Genomic DNA, 24,872 nt, shown 5'->3' with positions numbered 1-24,872 from the left:
CGCTTGTGTGTGTGTGTGTGTGTGTGTGTGTGTGTGTGTGTGTGTGTGTGTGTGTGTGTGTGTGTGTGTGTGTGTGTGTGTGTGTGTGTGTGTGTGTGTGTGTGTGTGTGTGTGTGTGTGTGTGTGTGTGTGTGTGTGTGTGTGAGAGAGAGAGAGTGAGAGAGAATAATTTATTTTCACAGCCATACAGTCATGCAGACGTGTCAGAGGAGCCATGCACAGCAACACAGTTTTGACTTATTGTTAAATTTTAAAATAAACTAATTCCGGACAGGTTATCAAAATTAACGTCACTTCTGTCGTTTTTAAAAGTGAAAATATCAGCCTTATGTTTTTGTTTTAAAGTAATGCACTCATTTTGAAGGTTTTAGCGTTTACAGGCACACATGCCAAGAGGCATTATGGGAAAATGGAGCTTTCTGTCATCAGTGGTTGGTCGATTTATAAAAACCAACACACAAGTTACTGTAACGTGTGTGTTGGTTTTTACAAATAAATCTGTATTTGTAAATGTCTTTTTTTTTCATTTGTAATAAAAAAAAAGGCAATTTACAAACTGAAAATTCTGTTTAAGTGTGATTCAGCAGCACATATAGCAAATGTGTGCCAATTGGTATTTACACTGTCATGGACACTGCCATCTACTGGATAAAAGTGACGAAAGGGCGTCTGTGTACATTTGTGCGTGCATGTGTGATTTTATTTAGTAAGTTCAATGTTAGTACATAATATAATTGTAAATACGTAAAAAAAAATAAAAAATACATGGATGACACAAGAAAGTTAAAACACTTATTTCCATTGTGGTCCATTTAAAAATCAAATGGCAAAATATAAGTAATAAGAATAACAGTGTATATGATAACAAAAACCTAAACAATTAATAAATACATTAAGACAGTAAATTAACATTAGAAAATTATGTAATTAACTGGAAATAAAATGGTTGAGTTCTTCTAAAACTGTTGAGGTCTAAGGTTCTAAAAACATTCTGGACTCTCACTCCATTCCAACTCATTATAGAAACTTTGCATAATTTGTTACCACCCTTGAAAAATGTCAGCTAGCTATTTTATAAACACTATCCAATCTAGAGCCCATGTATCCCCACGGCCAACGCGCTAATCAGTTACAGTTGTATAAAATACATCAAGTAAATTTGAAACTAATATTAACCATGTGTGTTTGTTTTGTTTTTTTTTCCCCCCAGGCTATAATTCCTGTGCCTATCTCTTCCATCATTTTCCTTGGACTGTTAACTCTTTCCTGGTTGACTATCTTGGGATGCTGGTGTCATTCTGTGGCAGTTGCTATGGAGATAGATGGGATTCTTTAGTAGGTCATTTTGGACATAACTTCCAGATGTGCCAGATGCAGTGTGTCCACACAGGCAGTGTTATACAAGGGCAGACACAGAGGTAAGATACTAATTTTGTGTATGCTTAATTGTATTTATTAATTTATAAGAGATATATTGGCCTTTAAACTAAATTAGGTGGTTGGCTCATTTAGTCAAATAAAGAATGACTTTTTACAGCTTAAAAGTCAAGGTTTTTTTAGGTTTTATGTTTAAACTAGAAGCACTCAGAGTGTGCAAACCTCCGCCAAGGCCATGGGGTCACTGACGCCATGACTTCTACACGCCGTGGAATCATTGAACCTAAAAAAGTCTAACAATGATGTTTGCTCAGTAGTAAAAAAAGTTTCATCTGCTGTGACTGGATAGCATGTATCATTAGTGCTTGGCATCACAGATTATTGCAACTTGCACCTTTCCCAGAAGCTACTGTCATCTGAGCACTGATATTGATATTGCATGTGCTTATACTGTAGACAAAAACAAATAAGAGACAAAATTCAATTTATTATTCAACTAAACTGCAAATATATGAATTTTTTTAACATTCATGAAACACTTCTGTAAACAAGGCCATAGGGTCACTGACCCTAAAGAAATTCCCTCCTTGGCACAGTGATCTATTTCTTTTTGTCTCTTTCTCTAAAATTGTATATAATAATCATTAGATTATTAATATATAAACAAAAATAAATGTAAGAAATATTACAATTTGAAAACAAATGCAACCGAACGTGATGACAGCTGCAACTGCTTAATGCTAACTTTTAACATTGAAAATGCCATAGACATGCTAACGTGTTAGCATCGGGATCCGGATCTTGATCCGGATCACCACTAAAATTTAATCACTTGTTCCTCTTGTCATTTCCAACCACTCCACAAAATTTCATCAAAATCTGTTCAAAACTTTTTGAGTTATCCTGCTGACAGACAGACAAACAAACGCAACCGAAAACATAACCTCCTTGGTGGAGGTAATTACATATTTAAATAGATGATACTTGATTCAATTTCAGTTATTTATATACTATAATGTCAAATGAAAATGAAAGTAATCCCAAATTGCATTACAAAGTTCTGAAAACAATACAGAACAGTGAAATATTCATCAGAGGCCCACAAGAACAGAGTCTGCTTGTATTTCGATGCAGGTTCTCAGTCATCCAAATAGGAGACATTGAAGGGTTTATTCCACATGAAAAGGACCGCTTGATGGTCCCCGAGACATCCTGCCCCTAATCCAAGTAACCTCCTCAGTATTAAAAAAAAATTCCAAATAATCTGAGCGTACATGTCATGGTGACACTGGGGACGGTCTTTCCTTAGCAGGCAGTAGGGAGCGGTGTAATAGTGAGCAGCACCTTGATTGTGCGCTGACAGATGGCCCAAGAGGTGCAGAGCAGATTCCCTAGAAAGTGCCTCAGGCAGAGAAGAACTACTATTGTTAAATGGAAGGATAAGACACAAAATGTGTATATCATTAGAAAGCAAAGCACCAGTGAGATTAATTAAAAATGAAAGAAAATCTACCTTGCAAATAACACTACTGACATTAATATTAATATGTATTGATATTGCCCATTCACTACGACAAACAGTAACATTTATGTCCTGGTCAAATTGTGGCCCTTAAGTTCATTTTGTTATGAGCTCCTCTACAACCCCTCAAATAAGTCAGTGTAGGGCAAAATGCCATTCCACATAATGATTTTTTATTATTAATAGACCACACAACAAATAAAACAATTGAGGTCAATAAATAAATCTAAAATGAATAAATGTACCGTAGGTTAGTGGTTAACATCATTGTGTCACAGCGAGAAGGTCTTGGGATCGCTTCCGACCTGGTCCTTTGTGTGGAGTTTGTATGTTCTCCTTGTCCTTGTGTGGGTTCCCTCTGGGTGTCCCAGCTTCCTTCCACTTCCTAAGACATGGTGAATTAGTGACATTAAACTGTCTGTAGGTGAGAGTGTGAATGTGTCAGTCTGTCTATATGTGTCAGCCCTGCGATAGACTGGTGACCTGTCCATGGTGTACTCTGTCTCTCACCCAGTGACTGCTGGGATGAATGAACATATATATATATATATATGTATATATATATGTATGTATATATATATATATGTATGTGTATATATATATATATATATGTATGTATATATATATATATATATATATATATATATATATATACTCAACAAAAATATAAATGCAACACTTTTGGTTTTGCTCCCATTTTGTATGAGATGAACTCAAAGATCTAAAACTTTTTCCACATACACAATAACACCATTTCGCTCAAATATTGTTCACAAACCAGTCTAAATCTGTGATAGTGAGCACTTCTCCTTTGCTGAGATAATCCATCCCACCTCACAGGTGTGCCATATCAAGATGCTGATTAGACACCATGATTAGTGCACAGGTGTGCCTTAGACTGCCCACAATAAAAGGCCACTCTGAAAGGTGCAGTTTTGTTTTTTTGGGGGGGGGATTCCAGTCAGTATCTGGTGTGACCATCATTTGCCTCATGCAGTGCAACACATCTCCTTCACATAGAGTTGATCAGGTTGTCAATTGTGGCCTGTGGAATGTTGGTCCACTCCTCTTCAATGGCTGTGCGAAGTTGCTGGATATTGGCAGGAACTGGTACACGCTGTCGTATACGCCGGTCCAGAGCATCCCAAACATGCTCAATGGGTGACATGTCCGGTGAGTATGCCGGCCATGCAAGAACTGGGACATTTTCAGCTTCCAAGAATTGTGTACAGATCCTTGCAACAATGGGCCTCAGGATCTCGTCACAGTATCTCTGTGCATTCAAAATGTCATCAATAAAATGCACCTGTGTTCTTCGTCCATAACAGACGCCTGCCCATACCATAACCCCACCGCCACCATGGGCCACTCGATCCACAACATTGACATCAGAAAACCGCTCACTCAATTCTTTGGTTATGCAAACCAATTGTTTCAGCAGCTGTCCGAGTGGCTGGTCTCAGATGATCTTGGAGGTAAACATGCTGGATGTGGAGGTCCTGGGCTGGTGTGGTTACACGTGGTCTGCGGTTGTGAGGCTGGTTGGATGCACTGCCAAATTCTCTGAAACGCCTTTGGAGACGGCTTATGATATAGAAATGAACATTCAGTACACGAGCAACAGCTCTGGTTGACATTCCTGCTGTCAGCATGCCAAATGCGCGCTCCCTCAAATCTTGCAACATCTGTGGCATTGTGCTGTGTGATAAAACTGCACCTTTCAGAGTGGCCTTTTTTTGTGGGCAGTCTAAGGCACACCTGTGCACTAATCATGGTGTCTAATCAGCATCTTGGTATGGCACACCTGTGAGGTGGGATGGATTATCTCAGCAAAGAAGTGCTCACTATCACAGATTTGGACTGGTTTGTGAACAATATTTGAGGGAAATGGTGATATTGTGTATGTGGAAAAAGTTTTAGATCTTTGAGTTCATCTCATACAAAATGGGAGCAAAACCAAAAGTGTTGCATTTATATTTTTGTTGAGTGTATATATATGTATATATGTATCAATCAATCAATCAATTTTTTTATATAGCGCCAAATCACAACAAACAGTTGCCCCAAGGCGCTTTCTATTGTAAGGCAAGGCCATACAATAATTATGTAAAACCCCAACGGTCAAAACGACCCCCTGTGAGCAAGCACTTGGCTACAGTGGGAAGGAAAAACTCCCTTTTAACAGGAAGAAACCTCCAGCAGAACCTGGCTCAGGGAGGGGCAGTCTTCTGCTGGGACTGGTTGGGGCTGAGGGAGAGAACCAGGAAAAAGACATGCTGTGGAGGGGAGCAGAGATCGATCACTAATGATTAAATGCAGAGTGGTGCATACAGAGCAAAAAGAGAAAGAAACAGTGCATCATGGGAACCCCCCAGCAGTCTACGTCTATAGCAGCATAACTAAGGGATGGTTCAGGGTCACCTGATCCAGCCCTAACTATAAGCTTTAGCAAAAAGGAAAGTTTTAAGCCTAATCTTAAAAGTAGAGAGGGTGTCTGTCTCCCTGATCTGAATTGGGAGCTGGTTCCACAGGAGAGGAGCCTGAAAGCTGAAGGCTCTGCCTCCCATTCTACTCTTACAAACCCTAGGAACTACAAGTAAGCCTGCAGTCTGAGAGCGAAGCGCTCTATTGGGGTGATATGGTACTACGAGGTCCCTAAGATAAGATGGGACCTGATTATTCAAAACCTTATAAGTAAGAAGAAGAATTTTAAATTCTATTCTAGAATTAACAGGAAGCCAATGAAGAGAGGCCAATATGGGTGAGATATGCTCTCTCCTTCTAGTCCCCGTCAGTACTCTAGCTGCAGCATTTTGAATTAACTGAAGGCTTTTTAGGGAACTTTTAGGACAACCTGATGATAATGAATTACAATAGTCCAGCCTAGAGGAAATAAATGCATGAATTAGTTTTTCAGCATCACTCTGAGACAAGACCTTTCTGATTTTAGAGATATTGCGTAAATGCAAAAAAGCAGTCCTACATATTTGTTTAATATGCGCTTTGAATGACATATCCTGATCAAAAATGACTCCAAGATTTCTCACAGTATTACTAGAGGTCAGGGTAATGCCATCCAGAGTAAGGATCTGGTTAGACACCATGTTTCTAAGATTTGTGGGGCCAAGTACAATAACTTCAGTTTTATCTGAGTTTAAAAGCAGGAAATTAGAGGTCATCCATGTCTTTATGTCTGTAAGACAATCCTGCAGTTTAGCTAATTGGTGTGTGTCCTCTGGCTTCATGGATAGATAAAGCTGGGTATCATCTGCGTAACAATGAAAATTTAAGCAATACCGTCTAATAATACTGCCTAAGGGAAGCATATATAAAGTGAATAAAATTGGTCCTAGCACAGAACCTTGTGGAACTCCATAATTAACTTTAGTCTGTGAAGAAGATTCCCCATTTACATGAACAAATTGTAATCTATTAGACAAATATGATTCAAACCACCGCAGCGCAGTGCCTTTAATACCTATGGCATGCTCTAATCTCTGTAATAAAATTTTATGGTCAACAGTATCAAAAGCAGCACTGAGGTCTAACAGAACAAGCACAGAGATGAGTCCACTGTCCGAGGCCATAAGAAGATCATTTGTAACCTTCACTAATGCTGTTTCTGTACTATGATGAATTCTAAAACCTGACTGAAACTCTTCAAATAGACCATTCCTCTGCAGATGATCAGTTAGCTGTTTTACAACTACCCTTTCAAGAATTTTTGAGAGAAAAGGAAGGTTGGAGATTGGCCTATAATTAGCTAAGATAGCTGGGTCAAGTGATGGCTTTTTAAGTAATGGTGTAATTACTGCCACCTTAAAAGCCTGTGGTACATAGCCAACTAACAAAGATAGATTGATCATATTTAAGATCGAAGCATTAAATAATGGTAGGGCTTCCTTGAGCAGCCTGGTAGGAATGGGGTCTAATAAACATGTTGATGGTTTGGATGAAGTAACTAATGAAAATAACTCAGAACAATCGGAGAGAAAGAGTCTAACCAAATACCGGCATCACTGAAAGCAGCCAAAGATAACGATACGTCTTTGGGATGGTTATGAGTAATTTTTTCTCTAATAGTTAAAATTTTGTTAGCAAAGAAAGTCATGAAGTCATTACTAGTTAAAGTTAATGGAATACTCAGCTCAATAGAGCTCTGACTCTTTGTCAGCCTGGCTACAGTGCTGAAAAGAAACCTGGGGTTGTTCTTATTTTCTTCAATTAGTGATGAGTAGAAAGATGTCCTAGCTTTACGGAGGGCTTTTTTATAGAGCAACAGACTCTTTTTCCAGGCTAAGTGAAGATCTTCTAAATTAGTGAGACGCCATTTCCTCTCCAACTTACGGGTTATCTGCTTTAAGCTACGAGTTTGTGAGTTATACCACGGAGTCAGGCACTTCTGATTTAAAGCTCTCTTTTTCAGAGGAGCTACAGCATCCAAAGTTGTCTTCAATGAGGATGTAAAACTATTGACGAGATACTCTATCTCCCTTACAGAGTTTAGGTAGCTACTCTGCACTGTGTTGTTATATGGCATTAGAGAACATAAAGAAGGAATCATATCCTTAAACCTAGTTACAGCGCTTTCTGAAAGACTTCTAGTGTAATGAAACTTATTCCCTACTGCTGGGTAGTCCATCAGAGTAAATGTAAATGTTAAGAAATGATCAGACAGAAGGGAGTTTTCAGGGAATACTGTTAAGTGTTCTATTTCCATACCATAAGTCAGAACAAGATCTAAGATATGATTAAAGTGGTGGGTGGACTCATTTACTTTTTGAGCAAAGCCAATAGAGTCTAATAATAGATTAAATGCAGTGTTGAGGCTGTCATTCTCAGCATCTGTGTGGATGTTAAAATCGCCCACTATAATTATCTTATCTGAGCTAAGCACTAAGTCAGACAAAAAGTCTGAAAATTCACAGAGAAACTCACAGTAACGACCAGGTGGACGATAGATAATAACAAATAAAACTGGTTTTTGGGACTTCCAATTTGGATGGACAAGACTAAGAGACAACCTTTCAAATGAATTAAAGCTCTGTCTGGGTTTTTGATTAATTAATAAGCTGGAATGGAAGATTGCTGCTAATCCTCCGCCCCGGCCCGTGCTACGAGCATTCTGACAGTTAGTGTGACTCGGGGGTGTTGACTCATTTAAACTAACATATTCATCCTGCTGTAACCAGGTTTCTGTTAGGCAGAATAAATCAATATGTTGATCAATTATTATATCATTTACCAACAGGGACTTAGAAGAGAGAGACCTAATGTTTAATAGACCACATTTAACTGTTTTAGTCTGTGGTGCAGTTGAAGGTGCTATATTATTTTTTCTTTTTGAATTTTTATGCTTAAATAGATTTTTGCTGGTTATTGGTAGTCTGGGAGCAGGCACCGTCTCTACGGGGATGGGGTAATGAGGGGATGGCAGGGGGAGAGAAGCTGCAGAGAGGTGTGTAAGACTACAACTCTGCTTCCTGGTCCCAACCCTGGATAGTCACGGTTTGGAGGATTTAAGAAAATTGGCCAGATTTCTAGAAATGAGAGCTGCTCCATCCAAAGTGGGATGGATGCCGTCTCTCCTAACAAGACCAGGTTTTCCCCAGAAGCTTTGCCAATTATCTATGAAGCCCACCTCATTTTTTGGACACCACTCAGACAGCCAGCAATTCAAGGAGAACATGCGGCTAAACATGTCACTCCCGGTCCGATTGGGGAGGGGCCCAGAGAAAACTACAGAGTCCGACATTGTTTTTGCAAAGTTACACACCGATTTAATGTTAATTTTAGTGACCTCCGATTGGCGTAACCGGGTGTCATTACTGCCGACGTGAATTACAATCTTACCAAATTTACGCTTAGCCTTAGCCAGCAGTTTCAAATTTCCTTCAGTGTCGCCTGCTCTGGCCCCCGGAAGACAATTGACTATGGTTGCTGGTGTCGCTAACTTCACATTTCTCAAAACAGAGTCGCCAATAACCAGAGTTTGATCCTCGGCGGGTGTGTCGTCGAGTGGGGAAAAACGGTTAGAGATGTGAACGGGTTGGCGGTGTACACGGGGCTTCTGTTTAGGGCTACGCTTCCTCCTCACAGTCACCCAGTCAGCCTGCTTTCCCGGCTGCTCGGGATCTGCCAGGGGGGAACTAACGGCGGCTAAGCTACCTTGGTCCGCACCGACTACAGGGGCCTGGCTAACTGTAGAATTTTCCACGGTGCGGAGCCGAGTCTCCAATTCGCCCAGCCTGGCCTCCAAAGCTACGAATAAGCTACACTTATTACAAGTACCGTTACTGCTAAAGGGGGCCGAGGAATAACTAAACATTTCACACCCAGAGCAGAAAAGTGCGGGAGAGACAGGAGAAGCCGCCATGCTAAATCGGCTAAGAGCTAGTAGCTACGCTAAGCTAGCGGATTCCTAAAAACACGCAAAGTGAATAATGTGTAAATAATTTAGAGGTGATTCAGCAGAAGGAGTGCTTTAGTTAAGGCACGTAAAGATTACACTGGGAAACAAATCGTAATCTAGATAACTAGATCAATCTAACTGCGCAGATTAAACAGCTAACAGATACAGAAAAACACCGCTGTGCTCCGGAACAGGAAGTGATACAATACCGCAGTGAGAGCCAACCACCAGTAGAGGCAAGCAAGAGTCTGCGAAATATGTATGTGTATATGTATATACGAGGTCTATTAGAAAAGTATCCAACCTTATTATTTTTTTCAAAAACCATATGGATTTGAATCACGTGTGATTACATCAGACATGCTTGAACCCTCGTGGGCATGCAAGAGTTTTTTCACGCCTGTCGGTTACGTCATTCGCCTGTGGGCAGTCTTTGAGTGAGGAGTCGCCCACCCTCTCGTCGATTTTTTTCATTGTTTAGGAATGGCTCAGAGACTGCTGCTTTGTTTGATCAAATTTTTTTAAAAACTGTAAGGCACAACTGAGTGGACACCATTCGATAAATTCAGCTGGTTTTCTGTAAAAATTTTAACGGCTGATGAGAGATTTTGGTCTGGTAGTGTTGCCGTAAGGACGGCCCACGGCGCCTGACGGCGATCTGCGCTTCGAGGCGGCAGCGTCTCGCCATTTCAAGTTGAAAACTTCCACATTTCAGGCTCTGTTGACCCAGTAAGTCGTCAGAGAACAGAGAACTTTCAGAATAAGTTGGCATGAGGAGTTTATTCCGACATTCCATTGTTAACGGACATTTTGTAATGGAAGAACGTGCGGGCAGAGTCGCATGTCGGGCTGGACCCGACCGCAGGGGGTCGCGACGGGAAAAACACCTCCGTTGGAAACCTTAACAGGCCAGTTGGAACATGCCCAAGCTGTTAAACAATTTCTCAATTACTCACTTGTTGAAAGCCATCAAAAGCCGCCTGAATTTTACAAATGGTTTTCAACACGGAGGTGTTTTTCCTGTCGCGGCGCACACAGATTTGCCGAGTCGTCACGGAAACGACTCGGCGAATTTGCGCGCACGTCTTTCATTAAAAATTGTCCTTAAACAGTGGAATGTCCGCATAAAGTCCTCATGCCGGCCTCTTCTGAATCTTATCTGTTCTCTCACGACGTCCTGGGTGAATTAAGCCTTAAATTAGGAAGTTTTCAGGTCGAAACAGGCCGACGACGGCGCCTGGAAGCGCTGCACGACGTCCCGCTGCGTGGGAAGTCCTTACACCGACAGAAACACCCCATAATCTCTCATCAGCCGTTAAACTTTTCACCGAAAACCAGCTTAATTTCTCGAATAGTGTCCACTCGGATATTCCTCACAGGTCCAGAAAAATTTTTGATAAAGCAACGCGCACCGTCTCGAGCAGCGTGTGAAACAAAGGAATTCAGCCAAGAGGGTGGGACCACATCTCACTCAAGGCCTGCCCACAGGGAAATGACGTCACCGACGCGCGTGAAAAAACTCACGCATGCGCACGAGGGTTCAAGCATGATTGGTGTAATCGCACGTCATTCAAATCCATATAGTTAAAAAAAAAAAAAAGGGTCGGTTTATTATCTAATAGACCTCGTGTATGTATGTATATGTATGTATGTATATGTATGTGTATGTACGTATGTATATATATGTATATATATGTATGTATATATATATCCAGTGATGCCGGTAACGCGTTACTTTAATCTGACCACTTTTTTTTAGTAACGAGTAATCTAACGCGTTAATCTTTCCAAATCAGTAATCAGATTAAAGTTACTTCTCCATGTCACTGTGCGTTACTATTATTTTTCATTGTGGGTCGATAGCAGCATTAAACTTGGTCCGTGAGCAGGAGGTCGGGGTTCGACTGAACTGCCCACTTTAAGCGAGCTGTGAGCTATTCATCCACGGTTTTTTGCAGCTGCTCGACTCGTCGTCGCCTCTTAAAGCACGGTGATCAGCACACCTGCACTGAGCTTTACAAAGACATTTTTATACCTTTTTCCTCCTTTATTTATAGCTGAGCTGAGCCGCTCCGTATCTGCATGTTAAAACAGCTGATCCTCCGCGACGCGTCAACAACTAACACTATTTTCCACTCAAATGCACCTAAACTCTCTTTCTGAGGACCATATGATGTGAAAACGCAATAAAACTTTCTTATGTGTAAATCTGGTCATGTTTTCTGCATAAATAAATGTTATCCATTCTTTGTGCTCAAACGCCAAAGCAGGGGCGAATCCAGATGGAATGGGGTCGTGGGGCAAGGATGTGCCCCCCTCACAACACCCCTAGATTAAAGGTCCAGTTTTGAAGCCTTTTTTTACTACAACTACTAATACTACTTAAAATAATATTAATTTCGACAAGTAAAATATTTAGAGAGAATTTAAATGTTAGAAAAATGCTAGAATGAATTTAATAGTTACATTTATAAACAATGTAGGTTCGAAATTGCAAGTTTTACTGTTACAGTGCTGTCAACAGTTAAATATGAGGTCAAGAAAGAGGTCTTTATTTTACTTTTTAGTATTTATTTTCATTGAAGTCAAGAAAGGGTGACTATAAAGTAAGTTTTGGCAAAACAGGTATCATTGTCATGTTGAGGTGGGTTGTTGTCGGCACCTGGGGAAAGTAACTAAAAAGTAACTAGTAATCTAACATAGTTACTTTTACAATTGAGTAATCAGTAAAGTAACTAAGTTACTTTTTTCAAGGAGTAATCAGTAATTGGATTACTTTTTCAAAGTAACTGTGGCAACACTGCATATATATATATATGTATATATATATATGTATCACCTTGTCCACAATTTCTTGGATAGTCACACGACTGAAAAGCCACCGAAAGCCGTCTGAATCTTACAAATTGTGGAAGAGCTGGGCATGTCACAGCATGTCCTATGAGACTTCATCACGGAGGCGCTTTTGCTGCGCCATCAGCTTCGTGCCGATGAATTTCGCTGCAACTCTTTTCATGGCCAAATCTTCTGTCACAGTGGAATGTGCCGAAAAAGTGCTGATGTCCACCTCTTCCGCAATTTCTCAGATAGTCACACGATGGTCCCACATCACTACAGTGTTCACTTTGGAAATGATCTGGTCATTTCAGCATGTTGATGGCCGCCCGGAGCGTGGCGCTCTCCACCGTTGTGTGGTCTTTAAACCGGTTGTACCGCTCCTTAATCTGTGTGATGCCCACAGGATCGTCACCGAAAGCCATCTGAATAATCCGAATGGTTTCCACCTGGCTGTTGCCCAGTTTCTGGCAAAATTTGATGCAGTCCTGCTGCTCCAGTCGTTCCGCCATTTCCTTGCAAAGAAAAAACCACGAGAGACTCCACCCATCCTCACACAAAGGCTGCTTACAAGCAAATGACGCAACCGACAGGCGTGAAAAAAATCACGCATGCGCTCGAAGGTTCAAGGTTGGCTCATGCAAGCACACGATTCAAATCCATCAGGTTTTTGAAAAAATAAAAAGGTTGGATACTTTTCTAACAGACCTCGTACATGTAAATTCAACCACAGCTATTCTTAATGTCCCATAATCTATCCAGCAGGTGGCAGACACATCTTTGGGATATTACATAGACAAATAAAAGATTGTTTTTCGATTGATCTAATGCAAAGTTAACCAGTTGCAATAGGTTTTGTCCACATTATATATCCTTCAGTTGGGAGACACTCAGCTACATTTTTTTTCTGTCCAAGCCCAATGCTGTTACCAGGTAATAAATACCACCAGTACCTTTTATGTGGAGACACTGGAGTGCTAAAGACTTTGACGGAGTACAGTGTGTCACTGTGGATGTGTATTGTGACAATTGTGGAGGAATTCTGTTCTACAAAGAAGTTAAAAGAAGACTGCAACAACAAAATAAAAATGGCAAAAAACTTGATGAAAAACTCACTTTTCAGTGCCTCCACGATTGTACTTTTCTCATGATTGATTTTCACATTACAGCTGCTATTATTAGAAACAAATGTACAATACTTGTGAAATTGTGTAGCTTTGCATCTCTGTCTTTGTAATACTCCATATTCTCTGTTGCAGGTGCCACATGGCTCAGTTTCTGGATTCATGCTTGGTGGCATCATCACAGAAAGATCTTTAGAACTTCTTGTGGAACATCTTACTCTGCCTCTTGTCAATTTTAAGGACCCTGTTGCACAAAAATTAGTCAAGACACTTCTTTCATCAGCATAGAAGCCATGCGGCACATTCATGTGGAGCTAGCCCACAAAAAGGCTCCATTAGAGCTTCCAGCCCAAGAGGGTGATCTCCCTCCACCTACAGCCCCTGCACAGGGCCCAGACCCTGGAGTCAGACCTGGGGCTGCCAAGCACTTTGGCCCGGAAGAACTGTGTCTCCAAAAGATCTACCAGCTTTCCATCTTCTCCCAGTTGGGGGGATTTTCTACCTCCACAGAATCTCAGATTGATGCTCAACAAAGGCCTGTCCGGTCATGTGTGAAAAGAGGGCTAGAGGAGCCCCTGTTGACTCATAAACGCCCTCATGTGGTGGACTCATCAGACCCTGGAGGGATGTTATTTGGGCCAGCACCAACCTCAGGTGTGGGCATGGGGTTAGGAATGGGCTCTGCTGGGTTTGGTTCTGTATACTCTTGCACGCAGCTGGAGCACAGAGACTATGAGGGGGGGAGATCACCCAGATCTCCACCTCTTTCTCCAAACCACAACCCCTCCCGTCGTCCAGCCCAGCACAATCATGACAGGCCAGTTCCAGATATATTTGCTCCTCTCTCACCTAAATCATACTCAAAGGGTGACCCAATTGGGCATCTTTGTGACCAGGGACATACCTTGGGCAACTTGGCCAGGACTGAGCCACCTAATGGGGGGCGCACTCCCACTTACTCACTAGGTAGCCCTGGAAATGACAACTGTAGCAATGGATCATCTGGAGGACAGCCCAGCTCATACCTTTATGAGATGTCCACATATGAAACACCCAGCCCTGCCAGCCCCACTAGTCCCCCAGGCCCTTTCTCACCTCCACATCACACAGAGCTGCAAGAACCAGGGGAGGCTACAGAATGGGAAGCTGGGCTAGAATCTTCCCCACCTGAACGAAGTGCTACCCAGGTTGCCTCCTCCTCTAGTGGACTTGCCACATGGGAGAAGACCCCAATCTGTAATGGCCTTCGCCTGACCTGTGGAGGCCACTGGCCAGCTAAAAAGAAGCTGCTGTCCCCAAGCGATACAGGGGAGTCATGTTCAGAAGATGAGGGTCCTTCCACCTCCAAGAGGACCAGGCTGTCAGTGCTAACCTCAGGACTTGGACCAGCCTCCTGTCGCAGTACTGATGCTAAAGCTGCCCCATACTGGAACCACCTGCTGCCTTCATCACGGGATTGGCCTAAGGTATGCGTACAAACACGCACACACATGCACATTCATAATTCACAATATCATAGTGAAAACTATAAACCATAAAGGGAATTTACTGAATGTCAGCTAATTCACCAAGGCAGCGGTTGATAATATTGGCATTGTATGATCTTTCTCATTTTTGGCAGAAAAACAATTTATTTATTTTATTCCACAACACCCTGAATGCATGTGGATTACAAGTGTCAACAGGTGTCTCACTCAACTTTGGCCACTTTCAGCATATAAATGGAACAGCAATAATAAAAATACTGGAACTGTTGCTATGACAAAGCTCACAGTATGTTCTCTGGGTAACTGACATTAAGTGAGATGCTCTGGATTTGTAGGTGAGGGCTCAGACTTAATATCTACTTGAAACCCTTGTAACTGTTATACAGATGATAATGAAGAAAATTGTTTAGAGAGAGAATGGCTGATACAGTGCTCCTAAAGCTTTACCGTTTTGGCAATACGCACATATCCCTCACATATCCTGTGTCTCCCTCAGGCTCAGGTCCTCTACCAGAGTCCTGGCAGTATGAATGTACTGTGCAGTATTTTTTAGCTGTTCCTAAGACTGCACTCTTCTGGGCAGAGACCTTAGATATTGCACCTGGAATCTGCTGGAGTCATTATACCAGTTTGGGGGTCATAGCCCTGAGAGCTCAGGTTACCACTGGGCCCACTGTGGCCTTTACCTTCAACGTATTTGGTGTGTTTCCTTCAGCCCGTGGTACTTTTTGATCTTTTCATGCCCTTTCTTTGTGATGTTGCTATCACTTGGAAATGCCTCATCTACCACAGCTGCCCTGTTCTGCTCATTCTCAACTACTACTACTGTGTCTGCTTGGTTGGACAGCACCCATTTGTCTGTCGAGAACTTGAAGTCCCACAGCAATTTAGCTCTGTTGTTTTCAACCACCTTTGGGGGTGTTACCCACTTGGACTTTGGTATTTCCAGTCCAAATTCAGCAGAGATGTTCCTGTTCATTATTCCAGCTATTTGGTTGTGCTTCTCTTTGTATACTGTATCAGCTTACATCTTGCACCCTATCCCTATATGCTGGACTCTCTCAGGGGCATCTTTGCACTGCCTGCACTTCCTGCCCTCTCTGCTATGGTAGACCTCTGCCTCCGTAGAGCTAGTGCTCAGGGCCTGATCTTGTGCTGCCATGATCAGAGCCTCTGTGGCGTCCTTAAGCCCAGCCTGTACTAGCCATTGGTAGGAAATTCTAATACTAAATGGAGATATTATTGTCTTGAATACAGTAGATTGAATAGGGTGATAAGATTGAGGCACCATGCAATACCTGTGTTCATCTGGGCAATCTACTATAAATTACTAACTTTGCCAATGGGGTGTTCCCAACATTGTCATCTATAAAATAAATTTTTAGTAGTATTTGTAAGACAGTTAATGTACAGACATCCTAGTTTAAGTCTGTATTTTATGAATAAAATGAGCTGTTTTTAGTTATATTGAGGAAAAAAATCCAAAAGTAATGCTGTCAATCATATCATGGTAGTTCACCCAGCTGTTTAGCTAGTGAGTTAGTCACTGCAGAAATAGTTGTCATGGTTTACTGTGATTAAGATGTTTTGACATGATGCAAAAAGTTAATTTAGTCCTTAATTTGTTGATTAAATGGGTGAAACATGAAGTAAGCACTAAAAATATCTGCTTTTATGGAAGCACAAACAATTTTTCATTTGACTAACACTAGCTACCTGTATATCTATAGTGTATTGTTGCCTGTTGTAAGTTGTCAGTGTAGTGGCTTAGATTGCCAACAATCACATGTAGAATGGCTACATCATACGTTCTGTCAAAAATAATGCAAAATTTTTTAAAAAAAAGGACAGTTCACTTGGTCAAAAGTATAAATAGTTGTTATCAAAGCAAATGTTATTCAGTGAATTGGACACTGAATATGGCTATAAAATGGTAAAATCTATAGAGGTACCAAAATTGCCAATCATTATGTCTTATCAAAAGTAGTTAGGCTAAATGATAATCGAGAACACTTGTTTCTTTTAAATGTATTAATAAGGTGTGTAAGGTCACTGTCTTTTTGTAGTGTACATAATTACACAGCATGTGCCATTTGCATGCAAATGGCACAGTGTGAGACCGCATTGACATCTAAAACATTATATATGCAATGTGTATTTGGAAGTTGGTGATTGAATACAAGCTATATGTGAGCTTTGACAGTGCTGAATAATAATCTCGTGGATAAATCAAGACAGAGTGGATGAAGAGGTTCAAGCGAATGGAGTGATGTCTGGCTCATTACCATACCTTGCTGGAACACACAGAGTAAATCCAGAATAAAGCTCACAGCAGGAGCGTCTGTTGTTTGTCCTCGTGCACGAGCCGGGGGCATACATGCACACCATGCTTAAAAGTGCTTCTGGAAGGGAATTGGTCATATTTGAACACAGGCAGGCCAGAAAGTACTTTGAGTTTGTGTATGTGAATGTGCGTGTGTGTCTTTGTGCACATTTGTTTGTGGGAATGGGAGTTTGCTAATGGGGCTCACCATTTCACGAGTTAGCTTTCATGCAGCAGTGGCATCATTGCTGGTAGATGTGTTTTTAGCTTACGCAGAGCAAAGCGCAGTTGGGAATAGATAAATGGCACAGTATAGGAATGGAAATCAAGAGGTACGAGAAAGAGGAAATAGTTTTTAAATGATGATGTTGATTGAGTAAATTTGAAGGAGAAAGCTTCAAGAGCCAACAAAAAGAATGACGGGATGCTATTCCAAAATGCTGTCTGTGGCTTTTATCAAGAATGATGTTACAAGCTGACAAAGAGCCTCACGCTCTGTAGAGAGCCTACATTACTGAAGATTAGCTAATACCAATGATGGAAAGGTTAGTTATATGCAAACGCCTACCAACTGCCGTAGGATTGGCTGGTGATGACCCACCTGTGAGTTTTGTGGCCTGTACAATGAGCAGCAGTCTGGAAACGGGGCATGGGTGTTTGTGTGATACAACACTGAATAATCAGTGCCCAGTAAGTAAAAGCAAACATTAAAAACACGTTACACATAGTAAAAATCCATCCTTTATTTCAACAATTTTGTAACGTACAGAAAACTTTATTATGTATGTTGAAGGCAGGTTTTTCTGTACACATAGATGTGCATGTTGATACAGTTTGGAACATTAGTGAAGAGAATATCATTGGTTTTGTTTTGTGTTTGCAGAGTGCCACAGATTGCACTAGATCAGGAAGACGGCTGAAAAGTGCACTGCGGACAAAAAGGTGAGTTTGACAAAGTTGCAAATAAATTTGATGTGTATATATTTAAAAAGGATAGGGCTAAAAATGTACAGCGTTACAGGAGATGTGTTGTGTGAGTGTTTCTTAAACTGTATGCACAGTTGAAGATCGGTATGACAGCCAGCCCAGCAAGTGCAAGAAAATAAACACAGTGAAACGGGGTGTGTTTAATTTACTAAATTAAAGAGTTTTATATCTGGGCACGAAGAGGAATGGGACATGTTGGTCAGATCAAAAATTAGCATAATGTTGACCACTAACCCCTTGTCTGCTGTGTGTTTGTGGTCTTGTGTAGTCGTCAACTGCGGAGCAGCAGGCACACAGACAGCGGTCGCTCCACATGTTCCAGTCGGCCTTCATCTTCTGTCAGCAAATCCTTGCTGGGAAATTTTGAGGTAGAAACTCTACCTCTGTAAAACATATGTTTCAAATTATTTCAGAAGACCCAAATGTCAAAATACCCCAGGACATTTAAATGTTATCAAGACACTGAGATAGCTGAAAATATTATCAGAACCTCAGTTGCTGTGCAGTTGCTGTGATTGTGTGACTATTTTTGTAAAGACTGAACAAAACCATCATGTTGGTCTGTAATTACACGACAGTGTGGCACTGTGTCTTCCGGCATGCATCTTTAGTTTCTCTGTTCAGTTACAGTGATCGATGAAAGGTGGAATTTTGGTAAAGTGTACTTCTGTTAGGAGTGCAGAACTTAAACAGAAGCCGTGATAACACTCAAGTTTAATGGTGTTTATACGCCGTTTGCCCATCGGAGGGCCCAGGGCCAAGCATCAGTGCACCCCCTTTTTGAAGAAAGTTGGTTAAACACCCACCTGAAATTAAATGAAATTACACGGAATACATTTAATGAATGAGAAAAGGACAAAAATGGGCAGAATCAGGTGAGTTATTTGTGACATATTTTTTGTTTGTGATGAAATTGGACATTTTATTGAAATTGGCATTCTGATGTACACGATATTGGCCATGATTGTGAGGGTCCACCCCCTCTTCAGGCAGAATTTTGTCTCTGGGGCCTCTGATGGGAGAATGGGGTATTTAAAAAAACAAAACAAAACTTAACTGTGTACACTTTTCTTTGTCCCTTGTGTTTCAGGAGTCCATGCTGAAGAGACGTTTCTCCCCATCAGGACAGATCGAAGGCTTCACAGCAGAGATCGGTGCTAGTGGCTCCTACTGCCCACAGCACGTCACCCTGCCTGTGCAGGTTACATACTATGACATCTCAGAGCACAGCGCCCCCTCACCCTTTCTGGTCAGTGTGTGTGTGTTCTTTGTGAACCTTTAAACCATAAACCAAACAATGTTGTTTACGAGCAAAATGACAAACACTCAAAAATCATAACACATAATCCAAAATTCTAAATTCTGTAAAATTCTTATTTAGATCTTAGTCTAAACAAATATGAAAAGGTGCTGATGTGTGCCAAACTGTAAGACTTGATGAGTCTTTTTGTCTTACTGATGTTGGTTAAAGCTTGATGTGTCATCATGGGCCAAGAAGACTCACAATGCACCAAACTGTTGTTTGAAATTGTTCACTGTTTGACATTGTGACAGTTTATTGGTTCGGAACAGTATCTTACTCAATCATGAGTATTCTTGGCAAATGTGGCGGTTTGGAGAGGGCAGGGGGGCAGCCACAGAATGCTCAACAGACACGAAATGGACACCATAATGTATTTCAGATGTTTTGTGTTGACATGATGACAGTAAGTCGTGACACTTGCTGATGTTTTGTCAGGTCTAGATGAGGTCTTGGTGGGGGGTGGGGGGTGGTGTTGATCTGGGGACACTGCTGTGATGTAGATACAGCATTGTGACTGTGTCATGACAACCTGCTGAGCATTTTACTGAGCCAAGTGGCCAGTGATGGTCCAGATGGTGGGTTTTGACAAATCCCGTAACTGGAAACTTCACTTAAGTGGTGATTGACAGGTGTCTAAATTTAGATTTCCTTTTTTTCTACTTATTATTAGAATTGTTAACATGACTCCTTATATCACTACTTTGCAACTACAGTAGTTATTTTAGCATTATTCTTATATCTATAGCTGCATTACAAAATGCATCTACTTTGTAAAATTGAAGCAGAAATATTTAAAAAGGGATTCAGATATTATTTAAAAGAATATTGTAAACTTGCACTGACCATCCTGAAGTTGATCCTGAAGCACTCTGCTAGGAATATAAGACTATTACTAACCATTTTTAATTGTATAATTATTATTAATGTCTCCTGTCTCCATGTTCATCTGTCAATCTGTCTATCTCTTCCAGGGGGTGATATCCCTTGAACCTCTTGGAAAGAAAGGATACAGCATACCCAAAGCAGGGACCATTCAAGTGGTGAGAGAATAATTTACCTCTATGTTGTCGTGTTTTCTTTAGTGTGTCTGTCCCATTCATCAGTTCTGATTTTATGCTGTTGTGACATTAAAGACCCTCATATTTACTAGGATATAACTGTTATTACAATGTCTTTTCTTTTGAAAATGTTAATTTTGTGGGGTAGTAAATTAATCTCTGGAATTGTATTAGTGGGGCTGTTAAGCTCTGATTATCATAAGAATTGTGCACAAAATGAAAGAAGCATGAAACTTTCAGGGTTTGCTCTTGATGACATAAGCTTTGATTTAAGATGTGGAGGCATTCGCAGTTTGATCCCTGGGGTCAGCTAGAGGTCATTGACCTGTAGGATATGAAATTTCTATGTATTAAATTAGAAATTGTCTTAGGAGCTAAATGTGATGGAAATGTCAACTAAATGTATATTTCCATGTTTCTGAGCATGAAAAAGTCATTTCTGATATGTCCAATACCCCCAGAGGTCAATAACAGTCACTCTTAAGGGTCAAATATCAAGGTCGCTTGAAAAGATCCCACATTTTGGTCAGTATAAATATAAAATGTACAGCTCCTTTGTGTTTATCAAACAATTATATGTAAATATGAACCAGGCAAAAGAACAGACCTATGAACATGGACCTCTAGCTGACCCCAGGGGTCAAACTGTGAACGCCTCAGCTTATGTCATCAAGCGCAAATCCTGAAAATATCATGCTTCTTTCATTTTGTGCACAATTCTTATGCTCAACAGCCCCACTATATGTGCACAGAGTTGCAATATGCATGTAGAATGTAAAGATACAGCATCAACAAAATTTATGGCTGACAGGGTTCACTTTAGACTTCCATTTGCATGTCACAGAGACATGCCTCCCTCTCTTCAGAGAGTGGGGTGGTGAGGCGCAGCTCATTTTCATTTAAAGTGACAGACACAAAAACAATGCATTATGATTATTTTATGTGACTTCAATATCTGTTGAAAGATACCTGGTGAATCTCTGTTAACTTGTAGGAAATAAAAATGTGTAACACGACTGTTTTGAGTTTAGACTGAAAAGTTTTTCCAGCTGTGATATTTTCAAATACTTAACTGTTCTTTGGTTTGATTTGCACACAGACCTTATTTAACCCCAATAAAACTGTGGTGAAGATGTTCCTGGTGACCTACAACTTTAGTGACATGCCTGTCAATCACATGACCTTCCTGCGCCACCGAATCTTCTTGGTGCCTGTAGAGGAGGCTGTTGAGGGGAAAGGCGGAGGTTCTCCAGGAGGTGGAGCACAAGACAGAAAGAAGATTCTTTGCTACCTGATACATCTCAGGTGAGGCTTAGCTTTCAAGTGCATGCACATTACAATTTAAAAAACGGTTTCATTGACATGTTTGCCTGTGGGAACATGTTTTAATTTTGCAATGATGCATCTCAGTGTGTCACTGTTGTCATTCACATTATGGTGTTGCTATCAAGTGACAGCCTCCAGTACTGAAAAATGAAGCCAATGTGACCAGTCTGCAAAAATATTCATTGTACACCTGAAAAATGATAAAAAAAAAAAAAAAAAGGTTTCATGTATTTATATTATATATTTCATGTACACTCAACAAAAATATAAACGCAACACTTTTGGTTTTGCTCCCATTTTGTATGAGATGAACTCAAAGATCTAAAACTTTTTCCACATACACAATATCACCATTTCCCTCAAATATTGTTCACAAACCAGTCTAAATCTGTGATAGTGAGCACTTCTCCTTTGCTGAGATAATCCATCCCACCTCACAGGTGTGCCATATCAAGATGTTGATTAGACACCATGATTAGTGCACAGGTGTGCCTTAGACTGCCCACAATAAAAAGCCACTCTGAAAGGTGCAGTTTTATCACACAGCACAATGCCACAGATGTCGCAAGATTTGAGGGAGCATGCAATTGGCATGCTGACAGCCGGAATGTCAACCAGAGCTGTTGCTCGTGTATTGAATGTTCATTTCTCTACCATAAGCCGTCTCCAAAGGCGTTTCAGAGAATTTGGCAGTACACCCAACCAGCCTCACAACCTCAGACCACGTGTAACCACACCAGCCCAGGACCTCCACATCCAGCATGTTCACCTCCAAGATCGTCTGAGACCAGCCACTCGGACAGCTGCTGGAACAATCGGTTTGCATAACCAAAGAATTTCTGCACAAACTGTCAGAAACCATCTCAGGGAAGCTCATCTTCATGCTCGTCGTCCTCATCGGGGTCTCAACCTGACTCCAGTTCGTCGTCGTAACCGACTTGAGTGGGCAAATGCTCACATTCGCTGGCATTTGGCACGTTGGAGAGGTGTTCTCTTCACGGATGAATCCCGGTTCACACTGTTCAGGGCAGATGGCAGACAGCGTGTGTGGTGTCGTGTGGGTGAGCGGTTTTCTGATGTCAATGTTGTGGATCGAGTGGCCCATGGTGGCGGTGGGGTTATGGTATGGGCAGGCGTCTGTTATGGACGAAGAACACAGGTGCAATTTATTGATGGCATTTTGAATGCACAGAGATACCGTGACGAGATCCTGAGGCCCATTGTTGTGCCATCCAAGAACATCACCTCATGTTGCAGCAGGATAATGCACGGCCCCATGTTGCAAAGATCTGTACACAATTCTTGGAAGCTGAAAATGTCCCAGTTCTTGCATGGCCGGCATACTCACCGGACATGTCACCCATTGAGCATGTTTGGGATGCTCTGGACCGGCGTATACGACAGCGTGTACCAGTTCCTGCCAATATCCAGCAACTTCGCACAGTCATTGAAGAGGAGTGGACCAACATTCCACAGGCCACAATTGACAACCTGATCAACTCTATGCGAAGGAGATGTGTTGCACTGCATGAGGCAAATGGTGGTCACACCAGATACTGACTGGTATCCCCCCCAATAAAACAAAACTGCACCTTTCAGAGTGGCCTTTTATTGTGGGCAGTCTAAGGCACACCTGTGCACTAATCATGGTGTCTAATCAGCATCTTGATATGGCACACCTGTGAGGTGGGATGGATCATCTCAGCAAAGGAGAAGTGCTCACTATCACAGATTTAGACTGGTTTGTGAACAATATTTGAGGGAAATGGTGATATTGTGTATGTGGAAAAAGTTTTAGATCTTTGAGTTCATCTCATACAAAATGGGAGCAAAACCAAAAGTGTTGCATTTATATTTTTGTTGAGTATATTTATGACGTCAAAAATAAACATTTGTGTGGATCTGCAGTAATGTTTTAAATTAAACGTATATTTCTTCTTAGTTAACATAAAAGTATCTGGATAAATACTTTTCAATTGTTGTTTTTTTGTAATACCACTCTTTCTTCTTCGACACTCAGATTCCAGAGCTCCAAATCTGGGAAGATCTACTTGCACAATGATATCCGGCTGCTATTCTCCCGTAAACCCATTGAAGTGGACACAGGGATCCCTTACGAGCTGAAATCTTTCACCGAGGTGCCAAGAAACCCTAAATACTCCCCACGTTTGTGACCCTTGTTTGACCCAACACCAACGCGGGCCCTCTTGTGCTTCCAAGAGAGGAGGGAGGGGAAACTGACAGACTGTTGGATTGATGGACACAAGAACTTGATGAGACAAACCACATGCACACATTCAGTTCTGACTATTGTAAAAGCGCCTCTTTTTCTGCATTTATCCTGCACTGGGAAACTGTGTGTTTATGAAAGAAAAAGTTTCTGAATCAAACAATTTTTGGAACTTCTTATTCACAGAAAATTCTAAAAGTCTTTCAACACATCAGCAGTCTGGCATGTATGCAGTCAAAAGTGGCGTTTTTGTGATACATAATACATGCACCACACTGAAAATAGACTATTGCACATAACAGCTACAGTCAACCAGTCCTGGTGGTGAATCTCTGAATTCAGTGTTAATATGCATGCCTTGTGAATTTAACACCTGAGTTTTCCTCTAGTTATGCATTACACTGTCCTTCACTCTGCCTGCACCCCCACCACACCTACCAGTGCCAGATCAGTAACAGTAACACCACGACTTTTAATTGTATGTGGGAGATAAAGAACATATCTGTGATTGTCCGCTAAATAAGGTGATATTATATCTCCTTTTTATTATCTATTACATTTTCTGAATAGAGGAGTTGAGCAGAGCTATACGACTGATCGTGAGCCCAGCCACATTGATCGGATTTTTATTTAATTTTTTTTTTTTTTTTTGAGCCATACAATATGTAATTTGTCCAAATTCAGGGCATCCATTGAAGTTTAAGGAATAAGTTTCTAATAACAGGAGGGTCCTATTGTTGTTATGAATAGCAGAGGATGCGAGTTAAATTTTATGTAGCCAGACTGAGGGACACTGTGCTGTTGTTGTTTTTTATTATTATTATTATTATTTTTAAAAGATTTCTTTATGGACAGTCTGATGGTGGAACAAAAACATGGAAAATAGTT

General features: G+C 41.1%; 1 protein-coding gene across 3 annotated transcripts in view; it reads left to right on the top strand.

Annotated features, from left to right (window-relative positions):
* The window catches only part of LOC117511030 (protein FAM214B), a 100,649-nt gene extending 75,782 nt beyond the window's left edge, over nucleotides 1-24,867 (top strand). For all 3 annotated transcript variants that reach the window (XM_034170976.1, XM_034170975.1, XM_034170974.1), the window contains exons 3-10: nucleotides 1,211-1,418; nucleotides 13,406-14,736; nucleotides 17,964-18,022; nucleotides 18,336-18,435; nucleotides 19,158-19,316; nucleotides 20,342-20,410; nucleotides 21,528-21,733; nucleotides 23,775-24,867. In XM_034170976.1, coding sequence (XP_034026867.1) covers nucleotides 13,564-14,736; nucleotides 17,964-18,022; nucleotides 18,336-18,435; nucleotides 19,158-19,316; nucleotides 20,342-20,410; nucleotides 21,528-21,733; nucleotides 23,775-23,928 — 1,920 coding nt within the window. In that variant the 5' untranslated portion in view covers nucleotides 1,211-1,418; nucleotides 13,406-13,563 and the 3' untranslated portion in view covers nucleotides 23,929-24,867. The remainder of the gene's footprint in view (nucleotides 1-1,210; nucleotides 1,419-13,405; nucleotides 14,737-17,963; nucleotides 18,023-18,335; nucleotides 18,436-19,157; nucleotides 19,317-20,341; nucleotides 20,411-21,527; nucleotides 21,734-23,774) is intronic.
* Nucleotides 24,868-24,872: the final 5 nt, after the last annotated feature.

Source organism: Thalassophryne amazonica, chromosome 5, assembly GCF_902500255.1.
Source record: "Thalassophryne amazonica chromosome 5, fThaAma1.1, whole genome shotgun sequence".
NCBI classification, from domain to species: domain Eukaryota; kingdom Metazoa; phylum Chordata; class Actinopteri; order Batrachoidiformes; family Batrachoididae; genus Thalassophryne; species Thalassophryne amazonica.
The sequence above is the reverse complement of the archived record's forward strand: the minus strand, read 5'-3'. Positions and strand labels throughout refer to the sequence as shown.